The sequence below is a fragment of the Cadophora gregata genome, assembly GCF_030347475.1.
Source record: "Cadophora gregata isolate MNR1 chromosome Unknown scaffold_7, whole genome shotgun sequence".
NCBI classification, from domain to species: domain Eukaryota; kingdom Fungi; phylum Ascomycota; class Leotiomycetes; order Helotiales; family Ploettnerulaceae; genus Cadophora; species Cadophora gregata.
Genome location: NW_026695930.1, coordinates 2,270,936 through 2,293,340, shown reverse-complemented (window position 1 = coordinate 2,293,340; position 22,405 = coordinate 2,270,936). Strand labels below are relative to the sequence as shown.

Genomic DNA, 22,405 nt, shown 5'->3' with positions numbered 1-22,405 from the left:
TAACGCATAGCAGAGTGCAATACAAACCTTCTGTAAACCTTCTTGGTTAGCGACGTGCGTATGCCGACAAGTACACTTGATTCTCGGCAGCCGAGGGCGGAATGTTTATTCCAGCTTCCGCTTTGAGCCAAGTATGCTTCTTGGCCAATCGGCAAATCGTGAGTTGTTATCTTGGCTCCTTCTACTTGGATGCTAGTGCATTTCAAATAGACATGCAAGTCATGGAGAGTCACAAGCCACGGATCCAAGAGGATATCAAATGGAGTGCCGATATGCAGTCGTGGGGAGAGCGGTGCTAACCGCTGGCCCTGCGCGGGGTATTAGTCCGGCTGATATAGCGAATCACACCATTGTTCATATCTGAGGAGGTGGTTGCAGATACACCAGCTTACTATGCAGGTAGAAGCACATGGCCAGTATGTACGGATTCGTTGAAAAGCTGGCTTGTCTTCAGATTCACACTTTCCTATCCCTACGGGGTTTTCATGCAGACAACGTTTGTAAAGTGTCTGCATTTTGTCTATATTCTTAGTAGTAGTAAAATACAAATAAAATTCAGACAATATCTGCTACAAGTGTATCTAAAAAGTGCAGATAATTTAGAGTTTATCAAGGGTATAAGAGTTTAAGTAACTCGGACTTTTCATATTTCAATTCAAAGTTAAATATAGACCTTCTACCCACTTTCGGAACACTCGGAAAGGAGACCTACCTTTGGAGGGGAGGGAGACCTACCTTTAGAGGGGAGGGAGACCTACCTTTGGAGGGAGACCTTTAAGGGAGACCTTAGAGAAGGGAGGAAGACCTTAGAGAAGGGAGGGAGACCTTAGAGAAGGGAGGAAGAGAGAGAGAGTAGGAAAAGGGAAGGGAAGGAAAGGGGAAGGGGAAATACTATCCCCCCCCAAGCTTGAATGTTAAATCTCATGAGAACTGGAACCGGTGTGGATAGCTGTCTAGGGTGTCTGTCTAATAAACAGAACTGCTTTGAGCCCTAGTAGGTCTCTAGAACCTTCTAAACCTGCCCTTGCTCTTGACATAGACCATATTTTAGCTCGTGCTTTTGAGCTGTCCAGGGTATTCAGCTAATCAGAAGACTTCAGTCAGACCTTCGCCCCATAAAACTAGCAGTTTAACATTCAAGCTTGAGGGGGGTGGGGGGGGGGGGGGGGGGGGAGGGATACAGTAGTAGGAGGAGGGAAATTAACTTTATTAGTCAGAAAACTCTTAAAATACAGATAATAGCTATATTTCCTTTAAATTACAGATAATATCTGTATTTTCACTTTAAATCCTTAAAAATCGATCAGAATCAGAGAATCTAACTAAGAAAAATACAGAGAATTAACTAAAATATAAACAGAAAATCTGTCTAAAATACCTGTTTACAGATAGTATCTGTAAGAAGTGCAGTCAGTGTCTGTAAAAAAACCCCCCATAGGGAACACAAGTTAGGCTTCGGTGTCTATTAGTTAATTTTGCAGTGACATGGCTACATTGTTTGCTGTGTCTCAATTTCAGGGATAGAGTTACCAAGGCAAGGCACCACAAATCATTCTTCAACCTTCCCCGCACATGATCAGTGAAGGTTCACTACAGTAAAATCATGTTTTCAGGTCCACACGGGGCAAGCGTGGGGTCACAGTAGTTTCGACCCCTCCTTTTTTTTTTAGCGAGCTTTCGAGGTGAACAAAATATTGACAACTCGCTCCGTGCCGCATCAGCCATCGCTTGGTTTCCATCAGTTAAGAAGTTGCTATTTCTTATGGTACAAAGTCCCAGAGTATATTTACTCGCTAATGAAACTGGATTCGGACGAATGTCAACCAACAATGCAGTCATGAGGCTCAGCTGCATGGAGGACCTGCAACTTAAGATGGTCCCTCCCACTTCTGACCAAACTATTTCGCCTCCTTTGTTAACATCTGTATTTGCATGTCGCAACTCCTGAACACAAGATCGGGTCACCAGCAACCTCCGATCGAACAAGCTCCTTAAGAAATACGATGGCCGTCAACCCTAACACGACCTCCTCAGATATTCCCAAGCGTCGCTACCACCCAAATCCTTTCCTCACCTCATCCCCTTCCTCACCAGTCCCTAATGCCCCTCAACCTCTAAAACGCGCCCTCCTCCCCAGCTATCTCCTCGCCTCCCTCACTCACATCCTCACCAACTGCCCACCCACTCTCCCCTGGCTTTCCCCCTTCCGGGCCGGAATCCCCTCCCAGACTTACAAAGGTCTCTTCTCAGGCCCAACATCCATCGCCTACCTCTTCTACAGCCTGTCACTCTCCACCACACCTACAACTCGCACTCTCCAGATACACAACAAAACCCTCCTCCAATGGAGTAAAGCGTACCTCTCTCTCGGTCAAGACACAGTGCCGCGAATGCTATCCCAAAATTGCGGAATCTCAAACGAGTACCTCGCTTTCCACACCCTCTCAGCATGCATCTACAGGGATGAAACTCACGCTATGAAAGTATTAAACGCGCTTGGGAATTTAAACAAAGACAAAGAGACGACCCCAGCGACGTATTGTGAGTTATTGAAAGGTCGCGCGGGGGGGTTATACATACTTCGACTACTCAAGCGGGGGATGCCCCACCTGACTGAAGAGATTGACATCCTGAGCGAAAAGCTTACCGATGAGATCCTAGGACAGTATCCCTGGACATGGGACGGGAGACGATACCTCGGTGCCGTGCACGGCGAGATTGGGATCCTGACGCAGATTGTGTTGAGTTCGCCTTCTCGATCTCGTGCTCGCGCTCAATCTGAATCTCATCCATTCTTGGAGAAGATACTCCTTGAGATACTGGATCTCCAAGGAGAAGATGGGAATTGGCCTGTTGTTCCGGGGAAGGATCTCGGGCTCGTGCAGTTCTGTCATGGTGCGGCGGGGGTGGTGATTTCGCTACTGGCGATGAAGAGGTCTTTTTTTTTTTGAAGGAGGGGGGGAGGAGGTGCAGAGGAGGATAGAGGAGGCGGTGGGGAGGGGGAGGGAGTGTGTTTGGGTGAGGGGGGTGTTGGTTAAGGAGCCGAATGTTTGTCATGGGGTGGTGGGGAATGCGCTTGTTTTTGAGGGGGGGAGGAGGGAGGCATTTTTGGGATTAGTGGGGGGTCCGGAAGGGGTGTGGGAGGGGAGGGAGGAGAGGGTTGGTGATGGGGATGGGGTTAAGAATGGGTTGAGGTGGGAGAGAGATGAGGATCCGTTTGGGTGTTTGTGGGGGGAGGCGGGGAGGGCTTGGGTTTGGGGGATGGAGATTGAAAGGACGAGTGAGATGGTGGCGGATGGGAGGTGTCCGTTGTATACAGATGTCTGATGAAGTCTTAGTCGTTGTCTCTTGCACTACTTGATTGGGGCTTTCAGTGTTGACACAGGTTCCGTTCCTCCATTTATTATACTTAATATCCTCCAGACGGCTTTTGTACAGATCACATTACAACATCATGACACTGCTGGCAAAGGAACGTGTATGTGTGTATGCCCGAAAGCAAAATCATCCAATTTGGATTCATCATATAAAGCTACCTAGCTACCAGAATCATTTCATCATCCCAGGCCAGAAAACGAGTGAATAGAACAGAAGATTTGTTACGATCGAAGCCAATTTAGACTCGAAAGAGTAGAAGCAGCAGCCTCCCAAGATAAAACAAAAGCAAAAGCAGACACGCGATACCAGTCAGGCGTGTACTCTGCTTAGCAGGAAAGCCAATGACAGTCCCAAGGAGAAAAAGGAACAAAGATCAACGATCCAGAAAGCCAGAAAGCCGACAGTTGAATGGAACTGTGATATGAGATGTGAAATGCGAAATCCATTCTCCAACATCATATCACGCAGAGGTGCAACGAACACTCATGCCTCACCGCGCGAGTGTTCTACCTCTACCAGGGATCTACTGACACGCGATTAAACGGCAGTATCAACAGGCACGATAGCCTGTCCCTTCCCACTCCAAATACCAAAATGTCGTTTAATCGCCTTCCAACTCTCCACGAAAGCGATATAGCACACCAACGCACCAAACACGACACCCCACTCCCAGCTGATACTCTTATGCTTGAACACAGTCTTGTTCACAACTGGGATGTAGATAACTGGGAACGTGATGACAAAACCGGCGACGACAGCCCAGAGCAGAAAGCGATTGTACACGAGCGCTTTGAAGATCGAGAAGGGCCCTTTGAAGCGGCGCGGGTCGAGGTTGAATAAGCTGCGGGAGAAATGCTTGACCTCCCACGCTGTGACCAAGAGCAAGAAACTCAAGACAGCGAAAACGGTAGCGCGTCCTTCGAAGACCACGTCACAAGTTTCGTTCCAATCCTCATTACAGTCAGTGCCAAGTTTGCCGTTTCCTTTACCGAAGACGACAATGATGAAGGATACGAGGCAGAGGATTCCGGCCCAGGTTCCGTAGAGCATTTTATCAGTGATGAGTTCCCAAGTGAAGACACCGACGCGGAGATCGCGTGGGGCGCGGATCATGATATCGGCTTGAGCTTCTTCCATTCCGAGGCCAAGGGCGAGGAAGGAGGACGTGACCATGTTGACCCAGAGGATTTCGAGGGGCGAGAGGGGGAAGACGGAATTTCCTTCGCTATCCTTGAAGGCGAGGGCGATGAGGAGAAGGATGACTTGGGAGATGTTCGAGATGAGGAGATGCATGAGGAACTGGTACTTGTTAGCGGAGAGTGTAAGAGAAAGTGGAAAGTCAAGCATACCTTCTGGATGTTATCAAACAGACGACGACCTTCCTCGACTGCTTTCACAATTGAGGCAAAGTTATCGTCTGTCAACACCATATCCGCTGCATCTTTCGCGACATCGGTACCATTGATACCCATGGCGATACCAACATGGGCACGCTTCAGGGCTGGTGCATCGTTGACACCGTCACCTGTCATTACACAGAAAGCTTTTCGACGACTCAATGCATCAACCATTCTGACTTTCGTCGTGGGGCTGCATCTGGCGAGTACAAGAGGAAGAGCAGAAAGTGCGTCGATCTCTTCGTCTGACAGCTTATCGAAGTCTTGAGCTCTCATGACTGAGTGCGAGGTTTGCGTTGAGGGGACGAGAATGCCAACTTTCTGGGCGATGGCTGTAGCGGTACTCAGATGGTCGCCGGTGAGCATGTGAACAACGATACCTGCTCCGTGACATTTCTTGACAGCATCAAGGGTTTCAACACGAGGTGGATCGTAAAGTCCGACAAGGCCTTGAAGCTTGAGACCCGATTCCATGAAAGTGCGGTTGTTGAGTGAGTCTTCCTGTTTCTCTGTTACAGTCTTGGTGGCGATGCAGAGGACTCGAAGTCCTTCACTAGCAAGCTGTTCGAGGATAGGATTGAGAGTTTCCTCTTCTTCTTTGGTGATATCGAGGACTGGGAGGATCGACTCGCTTGCGCCTTTAGCGAAGATATCAATGTCTCCAGTTCGTTCGTTTTTGAAAGCGACGGACATTCTTTTGAGACTAGAGTCAAATTGGTGTTCGATAGCGGCAACCATATTGCCGTCACGTAGTAGAGCTTCTTTTCCACGACCGAATCTCATAGCCAGGACCTGTAAGGCGATTTCGGTAGGGTCACCAATAGCTGTCCATTCTCCAGGGCTAAAATTGAATGACTTTTCGTCGATGGAATCGCCACTGGAAGAGTTGGATTTGAAGACAGTAGCGAAGTTGCAGAGAGCGACGGCATCAAGAACAGGACGTAGAAGTGCTACTTTCGACTGAGAAGTGAAATCCAGCTTGTCAAGTGGTTGATCATTGATCGCAAGCTTTCCATCATCAGGATCCAGGATATTCGTAGTATCTTTGACGCTGAGCATTCCCAATTCTGGGACCCAGACTTTGTGGGCAACCATTTTACCCTGGGTTAGGGTTCCGGTTTTGTCAGAGCAGATATTGGTGACACCTCCAATAGCTTCGAGTGCCGCCATGCGTCTAATGACAACATTACCTCGAGCCATTGCTTTGACTCCAACAGCGATAGTGATGGTCATGACAGCGATTAGAGATTCCGGAATGACGGCAACTGCAACGCAGATACCGTAAAGGACAACTTCATTGTGAAGCTTCCATTTGTTGGCCGAGAAGACGATGATGGCCAGGAGGATGGCAAGGCCGAAGAGCAGGATTGCAAACTTGGAAAGCTTGACTTGCATTGGGGTACCGACAAGTCCAAGAACACTTTTGAATCCACGAACGAATTTCTGGAAGAAGCGGCCAATGGCACTTGAACTTTTCGGTTTGGCGTCCTCGCCTCGAAGGAGCGAGGCCACACTTCCGACTTGGGTCTTCATTCCAGTAGCGACGACGATACCGGTGGCACGGCCTCGCGTGACAGTCGTTGCCGAGTAGACCATGTTGATCCGATCTCCGATAGAGGTATCACTACCTCCATTCAGGATGCTGTCAACATGTTTCGAAGCTGGTAGGGACTCTCCAGTGAGCAGAGCCTCATCGACTTCCAAGTTGGCGCTCTCCAGCAGGCGAAGATCAGCAGGGACGACAACACCGGTAGCGAGCTTAACAACGTCACCGACGACAAGCGTGTCGGCTTTGACGATTTCAATCTTGCCATTTCTGATGACTTGCGACGAGGGCGCAGCAAGACTGAGCAGCGATTGCATTGTCTTCTCTGCACGAAAGTCTTGGACGAATCTAGTTTGATGTTAGTCTAGACCATGACATGAGTCGGGAGGCGGGGTGGCGAACCCAAGAACAATGTTCAGAATGATGACAGCTGAAATGACAGCACCTTCGATGAAATCTAGGGTGCCGTATGAGAGAGCCATAGCGATGACTAGGACCTTGAGTTGATGATGAGAACAAGTGCATCCATATCATTGAGAGAAACTCACAATCGTCAAGCTGTTGGAGACCTGTCTGAGTAAGACTTCTCCGATGGATACTTTGCCAGAGCCATCGATTTTGTTAGGGCCATCCCGTTCAAGACGAGAGAGAGCCTCAGGAGAAGAAAGTCCATGTCTGTTCTGTTAGCTGGACACTAAATAACTCGAAAAGATATTAAGGTAATAATGAATATCAAAGTGGTGGATAAGCAAGGGCACATACTGTGGATTAACTCCTAGGTGGGCAGCAACAGCATTTCCATCAGACACATGTGCAGTGTCTGGATTTCCATCCCAGGACTCGAGGGTCCTGAAAGAGCCATCTTTGCTTCCGATATCAATAACACTGTTTGCAGCAGTATCGTCATCCTGAAGCACCGAGACGGGCAGCGGTTTTTCTCTTTGTGGTTGTTTTTCTAAGGTGGGGCTTGGCAGTCGTATAGGAGGCTCGTCAGGGTCCTGACCTTCCTGAGCTTCGATGGCGACAGGCTGGGCGTGGCTGTGGCCATCGATATGAGTCGTGAGAGTAATAACCATTCGTTTGGGTGAGCGATATCCGGGGTGTGGTAGATGCCTTTAGGCTTTGATAGGGGTGTAGGGTAAGGGTTGGAGGGGTTGATAGAGGGGGGGAAAGAGGGGAAAGCAAGAAGCTATGAAAGAAAGAAAGATCAAACAGCGTTCATCCCACGCCTCCAGCGGTGGGGTACTTGTATGCTTTTGCATTCTCCGCGTGTGAGGGGACAGGAGGGGTACGCTCGGTACGGTATGGGGGACAGTGGCAGGTGCGCGTCAGTCCCCGCTTTGCCATGGAGAGGGAGCAGCTTGATGGCTCCCTAGTGGAACACCAAGCGATGCTGGTCTTGCTGAGCCATGGCAGGCCATTGGCACCGAATGATGATGGTGATAACAGGGACGCTCGGATTATGTAACATGACCTGAATCTGCCACACGCAGGCAAAGCAGACTGGTTGAGAATGGGAGTGAGGGAGTGGTGAGGCGTCTGACTGGTTGGAATACCCGTCAAACAGGCGTGGGAGGGAATGCTGTCAGATCGTTGGTTTGTGATATGTGCCAAGCACACCAAGTGACTTGGCTGTCGGAGAGCGAGGCGCAGTTGCATATCACGTGTCTTGGTATTCCAACTTCCAGACATGTTGGGAATCGCTAGATGCTGAGACAGAGGCAAACAAAAGAAATAACTAGAGACAAATAAGGCACAGTTCTGTCCCCATCATAGGTTGAAAATAGCAAACTTGACGGGCTGCGAGGAAGTGGCGATTGTTGGACTCATTCCCATGTTACATGATCTGGACGACCGCACACAAACATTTAAAGCTTCTCAAAGCTTCGGGTAACGGAATTTCTCCAGAAGTTGGGGGGGGGGGACTATCCGGTGCCATGGAATGCCAGGATGGCGGAGAAATTGGCATTCTGATATCAAGGCAACTCGAGATGACAACATCAGTACATATATGACGGCAAGCCTACAATTGGTCTTGACCCCTCATCTTGGTGTGTTAGTGATCTTTAGACTGCATATCGGCGGGAACAATGAAATCTAACTGCGTGGAAAATTGATAGCGAGGAAAAACAAAGCACTTGTTGGGGGAAGTGGAGATGAAGTCAGAGCATATGATCAACTCAACTACATTGAGCTCACTCTGCCATCCTAGGACTCTAATCGGAAATTGTTCCAGAATTCTTTCCAAGTGATTGAGAATGACGTGGACGTGACTATCCGCTGTTTATTTGCTTTGTTGCGGAACATTAGATATTTACTGAGATAAGTTAGGAGGATCGTCGTGGACCGTCGTGGGAGATATCAATCTCTATACATTCCCTAATATCTCTCAGGAGAAAATGGGTAATACTTTCCAACATTTGTTGATCATGACCTTGGTGGATTTGATCTTGCAACATTTCGAAGCAAACTTGCGTTTTAGCGAGAAAGCCACACCGGAAGTCAACAACTGGATACCCCCTGAAGGCTTTGCTACAACAAGCAACCTCTTGCCAGTTGGCAAAACATAGAACATATGACGAGGTAGCATAAAAAGTATCTTCATTCTCCTTAAGCTCTCTACCTCAACCAAGCTTAATACTCTTAACAATGCCCGTCTTAATACCCGTCTTCTCGCCCCCATACCCACCCCTCTCCTCACCACCCTTATATACCGCCCTCGTACTCGCCAACTTCTTCTTCTTCTCCTCATACTTCTTCCTCTTCTTAACCCTCGGATTCCTAACATCCTTCTTCCGCTTGGGAGCCAACCCCTTATTCTTCTCAATCACATACCCAATCGCCCTCTTCCCGTCCTCATCAACCTCACCCTCCACAACACGGACAAGACCTCCCTCAGCTTTAGCCTGCTTGATAGCAGCCATCTTCGCCTCCTTGCCGAGCCTCTTGTCTTTCGACACCTTGGCCACCATATCGTAGTACTCGTCCTCATCACCGCGGACTTGTTCAGCGAGGTTGTCATCTCCACTATCGCTTTCGCCGCCGAGATCAGCGCCTGCTCCGGCGCCTCCGCGACCGTACTCGTCGAGTTTCTTGCCGCGCTTTTCGGCTTCGGCGTTGAGTCGAGCTTGACGATCACGTAGGCGTTCGCGGTGTGGTAAGTCGGCGTCACCGCCTGCGTCGCGGCCAGCTCCTGCGCGCTTGTTTGCTTTCTGGGTGATTTGGGATGTGTAGAAGCGGAGACTCTTCTTCTTGGCGGCTTTCTCTTCGGCGGATTTGGCGTCCATGGTTTCTTCTTCGCCGAAATCTGAGTCGTCTTCTGCGATGATAGGGGCCTTGGATTTCTTGCTGGATTTGCGGGATTTGGGGATGAGGGAGGACAGATCTGCCAGTTCGTCGGCGGCAGCTTCGAGGCGCTGGGCGCGGAGGGCGGAGGCTTCTGAGATGGCGGAGAGGCGGGCAAGTTCCTTTTTGCTCTTCTTCGAGGGGCGGTCTCCCTTGTGGCTTGAGGTTGGTGCTTCGATTTCTTCTGCGGAGTCCTCTTCTGAATTTTCCTCGACAGGCTCTGGAGCTTTCAAGGATTTAACCTTAGTCCATAACTCTCTGCACTGTAGTAAGCTGTCCATAACAGCATGGTCTCGTAGTTCCGCCGGGTCTAGAGACTTCCCCTCGGCACTACTGCCCTTAGCAGGTGATGTGAGAATCGCAAAGTACATAGTCAGAGCAGCTAAGTACGCCGCCAATGCCCTAGCTTTCACAACCGTTTGTGAGGTCTCTGATGTTGTCTTCGAGCTCTCCGCTTCCACCTGCTGCTGCAAATCCAGTAACACCGGTTGTAATTGCAAGAACTCGTTCGCAAGGAATTCGAATTCCGGGTATCTCGTCTGCAGAATCCTCAATCGTTCTTTTGATCCCATTTCCGGCGTAATTTCCACATCCTTCAGAACCTCTGTAACCACATCTCCTTCCCCATCCTCCTCTCCAGCATCCAACCATTCGCTCTCATCGAATCCGAAATCTGCTTCGCCCATCTTCTGCAATTTCTTCTGCTGCAGTCGTTTCGCCTCCGCCTCTTCCTCCAATGCCTCGGCCTCCGTTCGGATCTCGTCATTATTGTAGTAATCTTTTCTCGAAGTACCCCAGCCTTCCTCTTCCTCATCTTCGTCCTGCTGCTGTTCCTCGTCGTCTGATAGATCATCTTTCGCGGATTTGCGGCGTGATTTGGGCTCCTCGACTTCTTCCTCATCGTCGTCGCTTTCGGAGGAGTATCCTAGGACTTCTTCATCTGAAAGTTCAAGAAAAGCATCTGTACTGTATTAGCACACCCAATCGTACACTAACCGGACCTTGGTATGTGATCACCCTCTTGCTGCCATTTTCTCCTCCTCTTCGCATCCGGGCCTTCGTCTAGCAAGACTTTGTCGCGATTGATGTGGAATTCATCCTCCGAATCCGCGACATCTTCGTATGTGGTAATTGGACCCATCTTGCCGCCTTTGGCTTCGAATCCATTCTCCGCTTGGGCGCCTTCGAATCGACCAGACGCTTTCCTCTTTTTCGCCATAATGGTGGTGTTTGGCAAGCAGTCAACTGGATCTGCCTCTTTGCTAGGGACGTCCAGCGATATCGAAAAATTTCAGTTGCCTTATCTTAGCTCCGGGTCGGGATTACTTCGGGACAACTCATTCACTGGCACATCTGACATCTGACATCTTTCTTCCGATATCTCTTTGGCATCTTTTCTTCCACTTTCTCAAGGAAACTTTAAAACTCTTGTGCACGATATCTGACAAGTTTTCCGGCACAGGCTCAGACATCAGGACAATCATGAAGTATCAGCTGAGACCATCCTCAGATTCTTCACACAAACGACCCCGAGACTGAGCTGTACACAGTAAACATCTCAAACACCCAAATCCACTGTCAACATGTCGTGAATTAAGACCAATACAGAGGTTCGAAAAGGCCAAGATCGAGAAATCAATCCCTGTTTCTTCGCATTCCCATTCGGAAACTTCTCACTCGCACAAGCGAGATGCCATAAACATCAGCGCTAGCTTACAAGTCAGATCAGCAAAGCTACACATGTACGTAACGACACATGCCTAAAGATATCTCAAATCAAGGCGGAATTAAGTATAAGTATATTTCTCTCAGACTATTTTCACTTTCTTGATTTCATGATCTCATCATTCACCTTCAAACCCTAAGAGCCAACCGTTCCTCCCGGGGTCTCCTCACAGTCTCCTCACAATGCCGCCATTCACCGTCCTCCCGGGCACACCCTCCGACCTGGACGAGATGGTCACCATATGGGTTCAAGCCATGGATGCAGATCCATTCTGGAAGACATGGATGGGATCTATGACTGAATCTCAGATCTTCGAGTGGACGAGGGAGAATCTGAGGTATAGGATTGTGACGGGTGTTGAGTTGGGTGTGATGCAGACTTGGAAGGTAGTTGATGAGGAGAGTGGGTAAGAAAAATCCTCCTAAAATAACTATTCAGCTATATTTTAGTTGATCTGGTTGCTGAAATGTGATGTAGAAAAATAGCTGCTTGGACTGGGCTGTCGTTTCCCTGGCCAGAGAGCCTGACGGATGAGGAACGGGCTTCTTTGACTTCAGCTTGGTCACCACCTGAGGTATGTTACTTGTATTACGTCGCTTCAACACGTCTCCCAAGTGACATACTAACACCAATGATTGTAGGGAGGCAATTGGCCAATCCGAAACTGGTATATTGAAAATGTTGGTCCCATGGTCAAAGCCGCAGGCTACGATCAGTCCAAACACTTCCGTAAGTTCGTTCCCATCAACTCTTTCATCAATCCTACAGCCTCTCCTCGTCACACTCCAACCAGTACCCAACCCCACCCCACCTCGTCTCAACCGCAAAACCACACAACACCAAGCTAACACCTCCTCCCCTTCCCACCCACAGTCCGACAAGGCAGCATGGTCCTCCCATCTTACCAACGCCGTGGGCTAATGACGCTGCTCACCCAAAAATGCAACTCCATCTCCGACGCCCACGGCGCACCAACCTACGTGAACGCCCGACCTGGTGCAGCGAAAATGCTGTACAATCTGGGCTTTGAAGTTTGTTCGGTTAGGGATGCGGAGCTGGGCGAGTTTGATGAGAAGTTGAGAGGGAAGGGGGAGTTGGAGAATGGGGAGACGAGGTTTTGCGCGATGAGGAGGGAGGTGAGTGCGAGGGGGGAGAGGAGGGTGTTGAAGTGAGCGGTGTGAGGTGTAAGGTGTGAGCTGTGAGGTGTGAGGTGTGAGGTGTGAGGTGCGAGGGGCGAGGGGGATAAATTTCAGAGACGGTCCAGGGGATAAGATGGGAAGGTTGGTGAAGAGAGGTTGATGTATGGATTTGTTTCTATACTTATACAGTATGAAATTGCCATGTCCTTTTCCTTCGTCTATGCTTTAGATTATGCTCGCTTTCAGATAAATAGAATGGCTTTCATCGCCCATAGTACCATTCCCTTCTTTTGCCAGTCTCAGTATACCTCTGTCTCATTGCAGAGATGATAGCGAACGGTATCAGCTCCGCCGGCTGCATACCAGGTAATTCCGGGGCAACAGGCTCCATGTTATGGTACCCAACGTACTCGCGTACGCACATGGTCAAGCTTTTTCTCCCATAGCCAAACGCAGCAGTTCGCATGACCTCCTGAATATGAGGCTTTTTCGTCCACACATTCTTGGACGATTGTTTGCCGCCAATCGCATACTCGACTCTCATCTGCTCGGCATCGGCCATCTCGAAACCCCGGTAGGTGAGGACCCTGAGGAAGGGTTCGATGTCAGGATTGCTGAGGAAATCATACATGTCCATGATGACCATGTCCAGTTGGGGGATCTCCATATGAGGTTTGTCAGCTCGTGGGAGAGAGAAAGTGCCTTTGCTCAGGATTGTTTCGTTTGGGAATATGAATTTGGGGACTTTTCGAAGGTCTCCGTTGCTGTAGAGGCCCTTTGAGTAGTGTGCAAGCCAGGAGTTAACTTTGTCCGAGCCATTCAGGTGGAGAAATCGCCAGACTTCATTCTCTATATCAACGTCGACAGCGAAGACTTGCCCAGCCACCATCCCAGATAGACGGTTGTAGTATTGGAAGGTTGAATTTCTGCTTTCTGGTGTTGGCTTGAGGTGCGTCCCGAGGAACAGGCCAAGGTAGTTGTCATCTGGATTGGCATGAATATTCTCCAGAGCAAAAGCGGTGGCAGGAACTCCTGGTTCTAAGGACATGTTAGCAATATAGCCAAGAATGAACGATGCAACGAGTTCTTACTTCGATCCATAACAATTCTCGTGTCGAAGCCATTGCAGGAATCTTTCATCTGGTTGTACCAACCAATGCCTGGCCCTCTGGCGAATCTGAACACAGTCAGCATAGTCGCCAGACACGAAGCTCAATCTGGTCATGAACTTACCCGATGGCCGGAAGAAGGAGTACTAAACCGAAGAAAGCTGCCAACAGTATGCCACCAAAGAAGCGGACAAACGTCTTGTACATTAGTCGACGAGAAGCGGTCTTCAGGTTCAAGGCGGAGTCCAAGAACTCGGCTGTGACGCGGAATAGGGCAAGGAGAAAATATCCCATCAAAGGGGCATAAACGAACGTTAGACCAAGAAGCAGACCAAATGTCTCGTAAAGGTTGTTGAAGTTGGGGTAGGTGTATGGCATCGTGTGCCAGCGGATATGAAAATGAAGCAATGCACCAAGAAGACCATATACAATGGCCACAACTGTCCATCCCCAAGCCATTATCTTCAAAGTTCCCGACCTGCGCTCGTGGACTCTCTTGCAGAATCTGTCCCAAGCAGTTGGCGGTCTTGGAGGGGCGATCGGTCCTTGTGGACATTCATTAGTGCAAGGATACCTGCAAGGCCCTGGATGACACCGCTCCGCACAACGCTTTCTTGTATTATGCGCGCACGCTCCGGCTCTGGCGCACACGTTATCACAAGCATTTGGGCGACCAGCGGCACTAAGATGGTGCTCCTGTCTGCCGCACCAACAGCGTGGTCCTGGAATTGCTGTTTGTAGGGAGGAGCAAGTAGGACATTTCCAAGTTGGCACGCCGGACAATGAAAAGTGGCCACCGGAAATGTTCTGAGTCTCCCAAGCCTTGGCACAATGGTAATGGTACACGTTGTAGCATACTTTGCAGTGCCAGATATTGTAAGGGGTGTCATATCCGAAACCTACGGAATCTGTACAGATTGAACATGGCGCGCTATTGAAGGAGAATTGTCAGTCATTGATGATTATCAGTTTCGGTTTAGTAATGGATCGCTTACTTTCCCTCAGTGATGTCTGTGATTATCTGCTGGGAGCGAGCAGACTGGTTTGAGCCAGCATTGCGATCCTCGAGCTCCTGCCCATTACCCCCGTTCAGATTGAAACGAGAGGAGAGGTTCCTGGTGAAATACGAAAAGAGAGTCATGTTTATTTGCAAATGATACAATGCTTTCGCAATGCAAATGTCTGTAGCTTGCTGTACCCCCGGAGGTGAGGCGTCAAGAAGACTGTGGTCCAACAATGGTCGAAAATATTCGAGGACCGATTGTGGGAAGAAGTTTATTAGGCAAACCATAGACTTGATGCTAATAACGGGGTAGACGTAATGTGGGTGTAGGTCGACAACAGGTGTTCCATAGTTCTTCTAGTCGACCAAAAACTCGCATGATGATGATAAAATGGAGCACGCTGAGAACACGCTAGAAGTCTAGATCTTGGGAAGAATACCACGATGAACCATTTTTGTGACCTTGAAGTGCTTATCAGCTAGTCTTGTCCGCTTTCTTGTCGTGGGTAGAATGGAACGGATCGATCGAGCAGAACTAGCGTGTCGGCGGAGGTGTTTTTAGGGCTGGCCCGAACATGACTACACAAATCGGGCAATAAGTGAAGTAAGTACACCACCACACCCGAATAAATGTGGAGATTTCAAAATCGATGTTGTGGTCGAAAGAGGCCAAATCATGTTGGGCTCGGTTCCGGCATGGTAGTGGCACCACGTGTCTGCAGCTTCAATGGCTAAGATCTCGAGGTTACTCGCAACCGTTAAAACATATTTCGGGCTGACAGAAATCTCAAGACAAATGGTAAGCCTCCGACTGCTATGATCACACCATGCCGGCGGCATTGACATCAGCCAACCATGCCCAGTCATCATCCAGCTCAGAGCCAAACATATTAGTCCAGTCCATATCCATCATCGGTATGTCGGGGTTTAGCGCTGTATTGAAAGTCAAATCCGGCTGTAGCTCTGGCGCGGGTTCTCCCTGGTAGCCTGGTTCCTGGCTAGTGGGATGTGATAGAGAAAATGTAGGATGGGGGAAATTATCAGCTGAATCTGAGGACGAGCAGTCGTTCCTAGCCATAAGTTTGCCAGGCGATATCGTGATAACTCCAGAGCCTGGAACTGAGACCTTCAAGTATGGGATTGAATTCTCGCTTGGAGCAGTGCATATAGCACCCTTTTCTCGGGTCGTCGAATAGCGAACTAGCATTGCCAGGGTGTCCAGTCCTTGTACAGCTTGCGAAGCCATTGGGTTGTTCGAAACTAGAGAAGCTTTTCGGAGTATTCCTATTGTCAAACCCACAATCAGATAGTCGTTCGAAGTCTCAAGATTGAGAGAGGCTGGTGGTGAATGGCTATTTTCGTATCCAAGTAGGCCGAGAAGTAAGATCGACGAGCAGATGAACGCTTGATAGTCAATCAGTTTGACCATGCTAAACGCTGACATTGAATCCGATCTCATCACGTGGTATATTTTCAGTGTATCTCTACAGGCTGCCAAGCATGCGTCCCGATAATACAGCAGTTCGTGATCTTCGATTGACTGGATCATGAGAGGCTGGTGAAGTAGCACTTTGGCTTGGTAATACCAGAACTGCACGGCCAGGTGGCTCATATACGTCTCTTCATCGATGTTACCTGTCTGGAGAGCAGCAGACACGTCCCAGAATTCCACAGGCATTTCATGTGCAGATGAATCCATATCACACTCGATATTTCGAGCATCGGAAAGAGAAGTTTCCAACCCCATGGTATTTCGGTATGAGATCCGCGCAGACAGTCGTATCATCTGGTATTGAAAGAACTTTAATGTACCAGGTGCACTGCGGAGGCTGGGTATAATGGATTGCCAGTTCGCCGCATATGGGAGGCCAAGTAGCAAACTTGTGTACAGATCTCGCTCACAGATCGTGAACCAAGCTTCGTGTCGACTTTCCAAACGGGTGTCCGTTTCGGCTGATGTTGACCGTTGCGGGCGATGCATTCCAAGAAGCTGTGCGTGAGCGACAGCTCGATGGTGTAAAATCCACACGTTCTTCAAAAGGCCGAGGTTCATATATGTCTTAGCAGCAAGCATGATCAGCTCGACCCCAGGCTCGGTACTGGCATAGCCATCATGGTTGATAACCAAACGAGTGATTCGATCGAAATACTCTTGAAACAGTTTCCCAGGAGAGACAGAGAGCTGGCTTATGATAGTCTCATCTTTATGAGGATCCAGTTGCTGAAGGCAGATGGAAAAGCACAATATTCCCAAAGCAATAACTGCCGGGTCGCTGGAAGCCAAAGTCCAGTTTATAGTTTCTTGTAGAGTGTGAAGATTATTGTGCGACAGAGCATCATTCAACCAACCCCCAACTGCTCTCCTAATTACTTTTAGCTTTATTCGGTTGTGATAAAATGGCGAAAACCTCACCATGTACTCCACCATGAACATGTAGCACTTATGACTGCGGCCATGAGCCTGGGCGACGGAAGGTTCCTACAAAGCTCATCACAAACTTGGGATTCATTCAGCGTTGATCTTTTCCGAGCACTGATCCCATAGTCGTTTCGCCCAAGTACCGCATTGTCGATTCGCTCTCCTTTCCTAGACTTTTCCTTCCACTAGAGTGTAGAGCGGGTCAGTTGACTGGCCATTGCTGGGTGCGAATCAAAGAGGTTGCGTACGATTGAATTATTGAACAGCGATCCAACTGGCTGCAAGGTAGCAGGATCATCTGAAAGAGAATCGGTGTGTTCCCGGTGCCCTGGTGAGTCATGTTCTGGGATGTGGGCGGAGTTCTCTGTCTCCCTTTGGCGGACTTCCAAGCCGTTGTAGCTATTTGGAGTTCCATGGCTGGTCGTTGACTCTTGAGGAGTAGACTGCGGCCGCTTGCGATGACCCTGTGATTTGGCCAGTAGTTTTGGTTTGTGTCATGCACTTCGTCCCTCTGGCGATACAAGTCAGGCACTTATCAGTGTCGTCTTCAAAGATGCATTTGATCTTTCTCTTGCGGCCTAAAGCTGTCAGGATGGCATGTGAAGATTTCTGAGGCATTGTTACACTCAACACAGCTCTTGGTCCCCTTCCTCATCCCTTTCTCCACTCTCCCGGATGTCGGCATCGTGACATCAACCTAAATCGGAAATCAACGATTTGTAAGGGCGGACCGCGTTTTCTTTAAAATACAGATTGTTAGCATGATATCGAAATATGGTCCCGCGATGCCGATGTCCTTGATTGTCAACGATTGAAGTGGAGGTAAGATGATAGCTCGCTTGGTCAGCGGAAGTACCTACGCTAGCAAAGTATCGAAGTCATGCTATTAAATCGAGAAGAATTACGCATAAGTATATTGGGCAGTCTTGTACAGTTCTATCGATGATCATTCCGCGAATAGAAAGACTGGATGCGAGATTGCCATGGTAGTGTAGAATACGAAGTTACCTAAGAATGACATGGTCACGTGATCGGTATGCCTGTGAAATGGGCTAACTTTACTACCGTAGGCATGCATTTTACGAAAAGATTTGTTAAGGACTCGGCCATTTAGATAGAAATAGATGTCTCACTGGCTTCAGAAACGATTTGTTTTCTTGCGGATGTTGGATGGTCCCAGCGCCCACAAGTTCTGGCCTGTATCTAAGGTAGACGAAACTATGTGTCCGAGGAATCTCCCTGACACAAGCTCTGTGATCCAGATATGAAGCTACGAATGACTCTACTGATACGATTGGATGTGCGATATTCCAACCACTTCGTCTTACAGGAAAGGGGCGAGCATTGCTAAATCGCACAGCCACATCGACTCATTCTGAGTCTTGTGGATTGCGGGGCTCTGTACCCCACTATGTGGTCGGATGAGTGTCAACAACTGCCTGTTCAGGCTGTGAAGGCTTGATTTGTTGCTGATACCATTCTTTCAAGAAATATATAAAAGAGTCCAAGATCACTGTGGTGATTTCAGAAATCACAAAACAAGTCCTACACTCGAACCGGTACCCTCGCCGAGAATTTTTGCAGAAGCAGTTCCCCCGACTCACAACTTCATGCTCCCGAAGCTCAACACCACGACCTCACAAACTCAAACAATGGAATCTCCATCAACGCCATACCCAATGCCTCCGGGCTTACACGCTATCCCAACAGAACAATTAGATCTCCGTCCAGACTCAGAAATCGACCATGACATCCTGCACCCCAAACCCATCACCAGCTCCAAGAACATCTTCTTCTTCTGGCACACGGGCTACCCATCCATGCACCTCTACACTCAACGCACGGTCCGAGCCTGGCACCGCCGATTCTCAAAAGCTGGATGGAGTATCTACGTGATAGACAGACAGCCCGGCTCTCCACGCAACATCGACAGATTTCTTGATGTCCATGATGCCAAGCTATTCCCGCAAGCTTTCGCAGATGGGACGTTGACCGGCACGTACGCGGTTCAGCATACGAGCGATCTTGTTCGCTTGCCGCTGCTGTTGACTTATGGTGGTGTGTATACGGATGTCGGATTCATGCAAATTGGCGATTTGGATACCCTTTGGAACAAGACTGTCGGTGATTCGTCGTCACCCTATGAACTCCTTTCGTACCATGGCGGAAGTGCAGACGAGTACAGTCTTACGAATTACTTTCTATGTTGCGAGCGAGGCAACCCGCTTTTTGAACGTGCGCATCGATTGCTGTTGAAGCTGTGGGAGGGGAGGACGAGTACGGAGGGGATGCATGCGAGCCCACTATTGAAGGGAGTGCCGTTGATGGGTGGAAGTTTTTCGATTGATGATGAGCAGGGGAAACACGATGCGGAGGAGTCGAGTCGGATGTTGACGGATTATATCATCCAAGGCCAAGCCATTTCGATGGTAATGGGATTGGTGGATGAAGATGAAGGCTGGAACGGTCCTGAATATGTGAGGGATCATGTCTACGCCATCGAATTTATGGTAGGAGCGCAACTCATCAATGATCTGACCAAATGGGATGGGAGGAAAGCGTTTGATCTGATGAGCTTGAAGCTCCCAGAGGCTGGAGAGGAAGAAAGTGATGAGCAAGCGGTGGCTCGGGATATTGTAGAGCAGTGTTTGACGAGGAGCTACGGATTTAAGCTTGCGCATGGCATGATCCTTAGAGTTTACCAAGATACTTTGGGGAGTCTGTGGAGGAAGAATGACGGAAGTGATGTGGTGATCGGTACATATGCACACTGGTTGAGGTACGCCATGGTTTATTGGTGTCCAGATAAGCTGCCAGGGAGGGAACAGTTTACAGTTTCGAAGCCGATCAAGGTCGGACCACTTTTGAAAGGAGCTTAGACATGGGCTCGAAGAGTAGAATAGATGGATAGAATAAATTTAAACGCCAATGCATTCACTTTAAAAAGTTATTGTGAAGATTGATGGCAAACCTCTGGGATCACTTCTAGGTGCTTACATGCTGAGAATTCCGTGGCAAACATGCAGTTACTACTATTTACCGAGAAGCTGGCTGGAATAGCATTAATTCTCACTCCGGCTCCGCATATTTCAAAAGCAAGACCCAAGATTTATCTCCCGAAAGCTAATCCCAACAAATGGTTGAGTTAGAGGTCCACCGGCAACATCTATCGGGCCGAGGACCCATGCTGACAGGGCTTCATCCTTGGTGAAAGCCAAAAGCGTCTGACCCACAAATGAGGGCACAGGCTGACATCGCGATATCTGTCTACAAAAGTGCTCATAGACGCCTCATACTTTCTGGCTAATCAAGAGCAGCAAGATGGTTTCGTACTATCAGATAGCAACAATATTGCTCACTTATGCAATTGCACATGTGAGTTGCCTGGATTCTCGGACCATCAGCAACTGATTACCCATCTCAAACAGGTCATATTTGTATCGATTTATCGTCTGACTCTTCACCCATACGCCAAGTACCCAGGGCCATTACTTGCAAAGTTGACGAATTGGCATGCTGTATATCATGCATACAAAGGAGATGTGCATCTGAATGTCGAACAGTGTCACAAGAAATACGGTTGGTACGCCACCCCCACAAAGCCAGCCCAACCTAAATCAGCCACAGGGAAAATCGTTCGGATTCGTCCGAACGCCATATTGATCAACTCCCCCAATGGGTTTCATGGTACTGTACCTCTTCGTGGACTATTTTAAGAATTGCCAACTGAATTGAGACAGATATCTATGGCAATGGCAAGAAAGTCAAGAAGGCACAGGGGTACAAAATCCATGGCCCCACAAACTTGATCGGCATCCAGGACAAAGTCCTGTACGCGAAGTACAAGAAGATCTTCCAGCAAGGATTTTCAGATAAGATGAATCGGGATCACGAGCCGAAAGTCGCTCAAGTCATTGATACATTTATTGAGAAGCTTGCAGACAATGAGTCGCCAGGGGAGAATGCTGGCGAGTGGACTAATATCAAAGACATGAGCCAGTGGTGTACGTATCGAGACGCTTCTCTGATGAAAATCCATTCTCGTTCGAACTGAATGTTTACTGACAGGAATCCAGGCACCTGGCTCACCACAGACGTAGTCAGCAAAGTGATATTCACCACCTCCTGGGACCTCCTAACCTCAGCCGCAAACCGAGGCGTAACAAAATGCCTCAAGGACGCCGTCCGAATGACAGGCATCCTCCACTGCTGGCCCTTCCTACCCGGCCACGAAGTCACTGCCCTGCTCTGCATCCCCCACGTCGCATGGAGCATCCCTTTCCTCGAGCGGTACGCCGACTCAGTGATAAAGAGCAGCAGAGAAGCTCGGGTGAAGGACCCGTCTGTTAAAGACGTCTTCGCGATTTACGGAGACGCCAGGGATCCGGATACTGGTAAGCTGGCGTTGTCGAAGTCGACAGTGCAGATGAATACTATGACTTTCATCATCGCTGGCTCAGATACAACGGCCAGGTCGCTTGCAGCTACATTTTTCTACCTAGCCCGGAATCCAGAGGCCTACGCGAAAGTAGCACAGGAAGTGCGCTCCGCTTTTCCTTCTGCCTCGTCGATTTGTGCAGGGCCTGTGCTCAATAATTGTGTTTACTTGCGCGCTGCAATCACAGAGTCGATGCGAGTATCTCCCGTGGCTCCACAACCTCTGATGCGCGAAGCCGAAGCAGGATGTGTAGTTGACGGGGAGCACATACCCCAAGGTCTCAACGTCGGGTGCTCCATCTACACGCTGCAACTCAACGCCGCTGTCTTCCCCAATCCGTATAAATGGGATATGACGCGCTGGCTCGTCAACCCTTCGAAAGACGCTACGGAAGAGAACGAGCGAATTAAGGAGATTAGCAGGAGTTTTGCACCGTTTTCGGTTGGCCCCAGGCAGTGTATTGCGAGGAACTTTGCGACGATGGAAATGTATCTTACGATGGCGAATGTGTTTTGGAAGTTGGATTTTGAGAGTGCCGGGGATCTTGGGGAGGGGAAGGACGGGGGGTTTGTGATGACGAGTTATTTTACGGCGATGATGGAGGGGCCACAGGTGAGGTTCCGGAAGAGGAAAGGGGTTGAGTGGTAGGATTTGACAATTCTGCGCGCTCTAACTATTGAGTCCATGGTGGGATGAAATGAGAAAGCATCGGTGTTTGAGGGCTGAATAGCCAGTAGAAAAGGGCACTGCATAGCTAGAATGGGCAGGTTGTGCAAGAGACAGACATAACGCCAAGATTTGATCAAATAATTATACTCCGCATTGTATATGCAGGCTTTAACTAGACAGCTGGCCAGATCCGTTACTAGAGGGCGCTGACCTACACCTCCTGGGCTTGGCACTCC

General features: G+C 49.0%; 8 protein-coding genes across 8 annotated transcripts; 4 read left to right on the top strand and 4 right to left on the bottom strand.

Moving 5' to 3' along the window:
- The first annotated feature begins 1,658 nt into the window (after nucleotides 1–1,658).
- Nucleotides 1,659–2,958, top strand: ONS95_013519 (uncharacterized protein). The gene has a single exon (XM_058507173.1). The coding sequence runs from the start codon at nucleotides 2,004–2,006 to the stop codon at nucleotides 2,949–2,951; it is 948 nt and encodes a 315-aa protein (XP_058357904.1). The 5' UTR covers nucleotides 1,659–2,003; the 3' UTR covers nucleotides 2,952–2,958.
- A 957-nt stretch (nucleotides 2,959–3,915) lies between these two features.
- Nucleotides 3,916–7,397, bottom strand: ONS95_013518 (uncharacterized protein; the record flags this gene model as incomplete). Its single annotated transcript, XM_058507172.1, has 5 exons — nucleotides 3,916–4,677; nucleotides 4,728–6,669; nucleotides 6,724–6,818; nucleotides 6,870–6,996; nucleotides 7,084–7,397. The coding sequence occupies 5 exons, from the start codon at nucleotides 7,395–7,397 to the stop codon at nucleotides 3,916–3,918; spliced, it is 3,240 nt and encodes a 1,079-aa protein (XP_058357903.1).
- A 514-nt stretch (nucleotides 7,398–7,911) lies between these two features.
- ONS95_013517 (uncharacterized protein) lies at nucleotides 7,912–10,885 on the bottom strand (the record flags this gene model as incomplete). The annotated part of the gene is made up of 2 exons (XM_058507171.1): nucleotides 7,912–10,627; nucleotides 10,684–10,885. 2 exons carry the CDS (start codon nucleotides 10,883–10,885, stop codon nucleotides 8,946–8,948), a joined length of 1,884 nt encoding a protein of 627 aa, XP_058357902.1. The 3' UTR covers nucleotides 7,912–8,945.
- A 173-nt stretch (nucleotides 10,886–11,058) lies between these two features.
- On the top strand, nucleotides 11,059–12,787 carry ONS95_013516 (uncharacterized protein). Its single transcript, XM_058507170.1, has 5 exons — nucleotides 11,059–11,153; nucleotides 11,217–11,798; nucleotides 11,870–11,966; nucleotides 12,034–12,121; nucleotides 12,266–12,787. The coding sequence occupies exons 2-5, from the start codon at nucleotides 11,575–11,577 to the stop codon at nucleotides 12,562–12,564; spliced, it is 708 nt and encodes a 235-aa protein (XP_058357901.1). The 5' UTR covers nucleotides 11,059–11,153; nucleotides 11,217–11,574; the 3' UTR covers nucleotides 12,565–12,787.
- Nucleotides 12,788–12,793: 6 nt separating this feature from the next.
- FAP1_2 (FKBP12-associated protein) lies at nucleotides 12,794–14,781 on the bottom strand (the record flags this gene model as incomplete). The annotated part of the gene is made up of 4 exons (XM_058507169.1): nucleotides 12,794–13,569; nucleotides 13,623–13,708; nucleotides 13,765–14,571; nucleotides 14,636–14,781. 4 exons carry the CDS (start codon nucleotides 14,779–14,781, stop codon nucleotides 12,794–12,796), a joined length of 1,815 nt encoding a protein of 604 aa, XP_058357900.1.
- A 682-nt stretch (nucleotides 14,782–15,463) lies between these two features.
- On the bottom strand, nucleotides 15,464–17,100 carry ONS95_013514 (uncharacterized protein; the record flags this gene model as incomplete). The annotated part of the gene is made up of 2 exons (XM_058507168.1): nucleotides 15,464–17,006; nucleotides 17,057–17,100. The coding sequence occupies 2 exons, from the start codon at nucleotides 17,098–17,100 to the stop codon at nucleotides 15,464–15,466; spliced, it is 1,587 nt and encodes a 528-aa protein (XP_058357899.1).
- Nucleotides 17,101–18,672: 1,572 nt separating this feature from the next.
- ONS95_013513 (uncharacterized protein) lies at nucleotides 18,673–19,941 on the top strand (the record flags this gene model as incomplete). Its single annotated transcript, XM_058507167.1, has 1 exon — nucleotides 18,673–19,941. One exon carries the CDS (start codon nucleotides 18,673–18,675, stop codon nucleotides 19,939–19,941), a length of 1,269 nt encoding a protein of 422 aa, XP_058357898.1.
- Nucleotides 19,942–20,342: 401 nt separating this feature from the next.
- Nucleotides 20,343–22,297, top strand: ONS95_013512 (uncharacterized protein). Its single transcript, XM_058507166.1, has 4 exons — nucleotides 20,343–20,437; nucleotides 20,491–20,641; nucleotides 20,690–21,066; nucleotides 21,139–22,297. Exons 3-4 carry the CDS (start codon nucleotides 20,940–20,942, stop codon nucleotides 22,146–22,148), a joined length of 1,137 nt encoding a protein of 378 aa, XP_058357897.1. The 5' UTR covers nucleotides 20,343–20,437; nucleotides 20,491–20,641; nucleotides 20,690–20,939; the 3' UTR covers nucleotides 22,149–22,297.
- The last annotated feature ends 108 nt before the right edge of the window (nucleotides 22,298–22,405 follow it).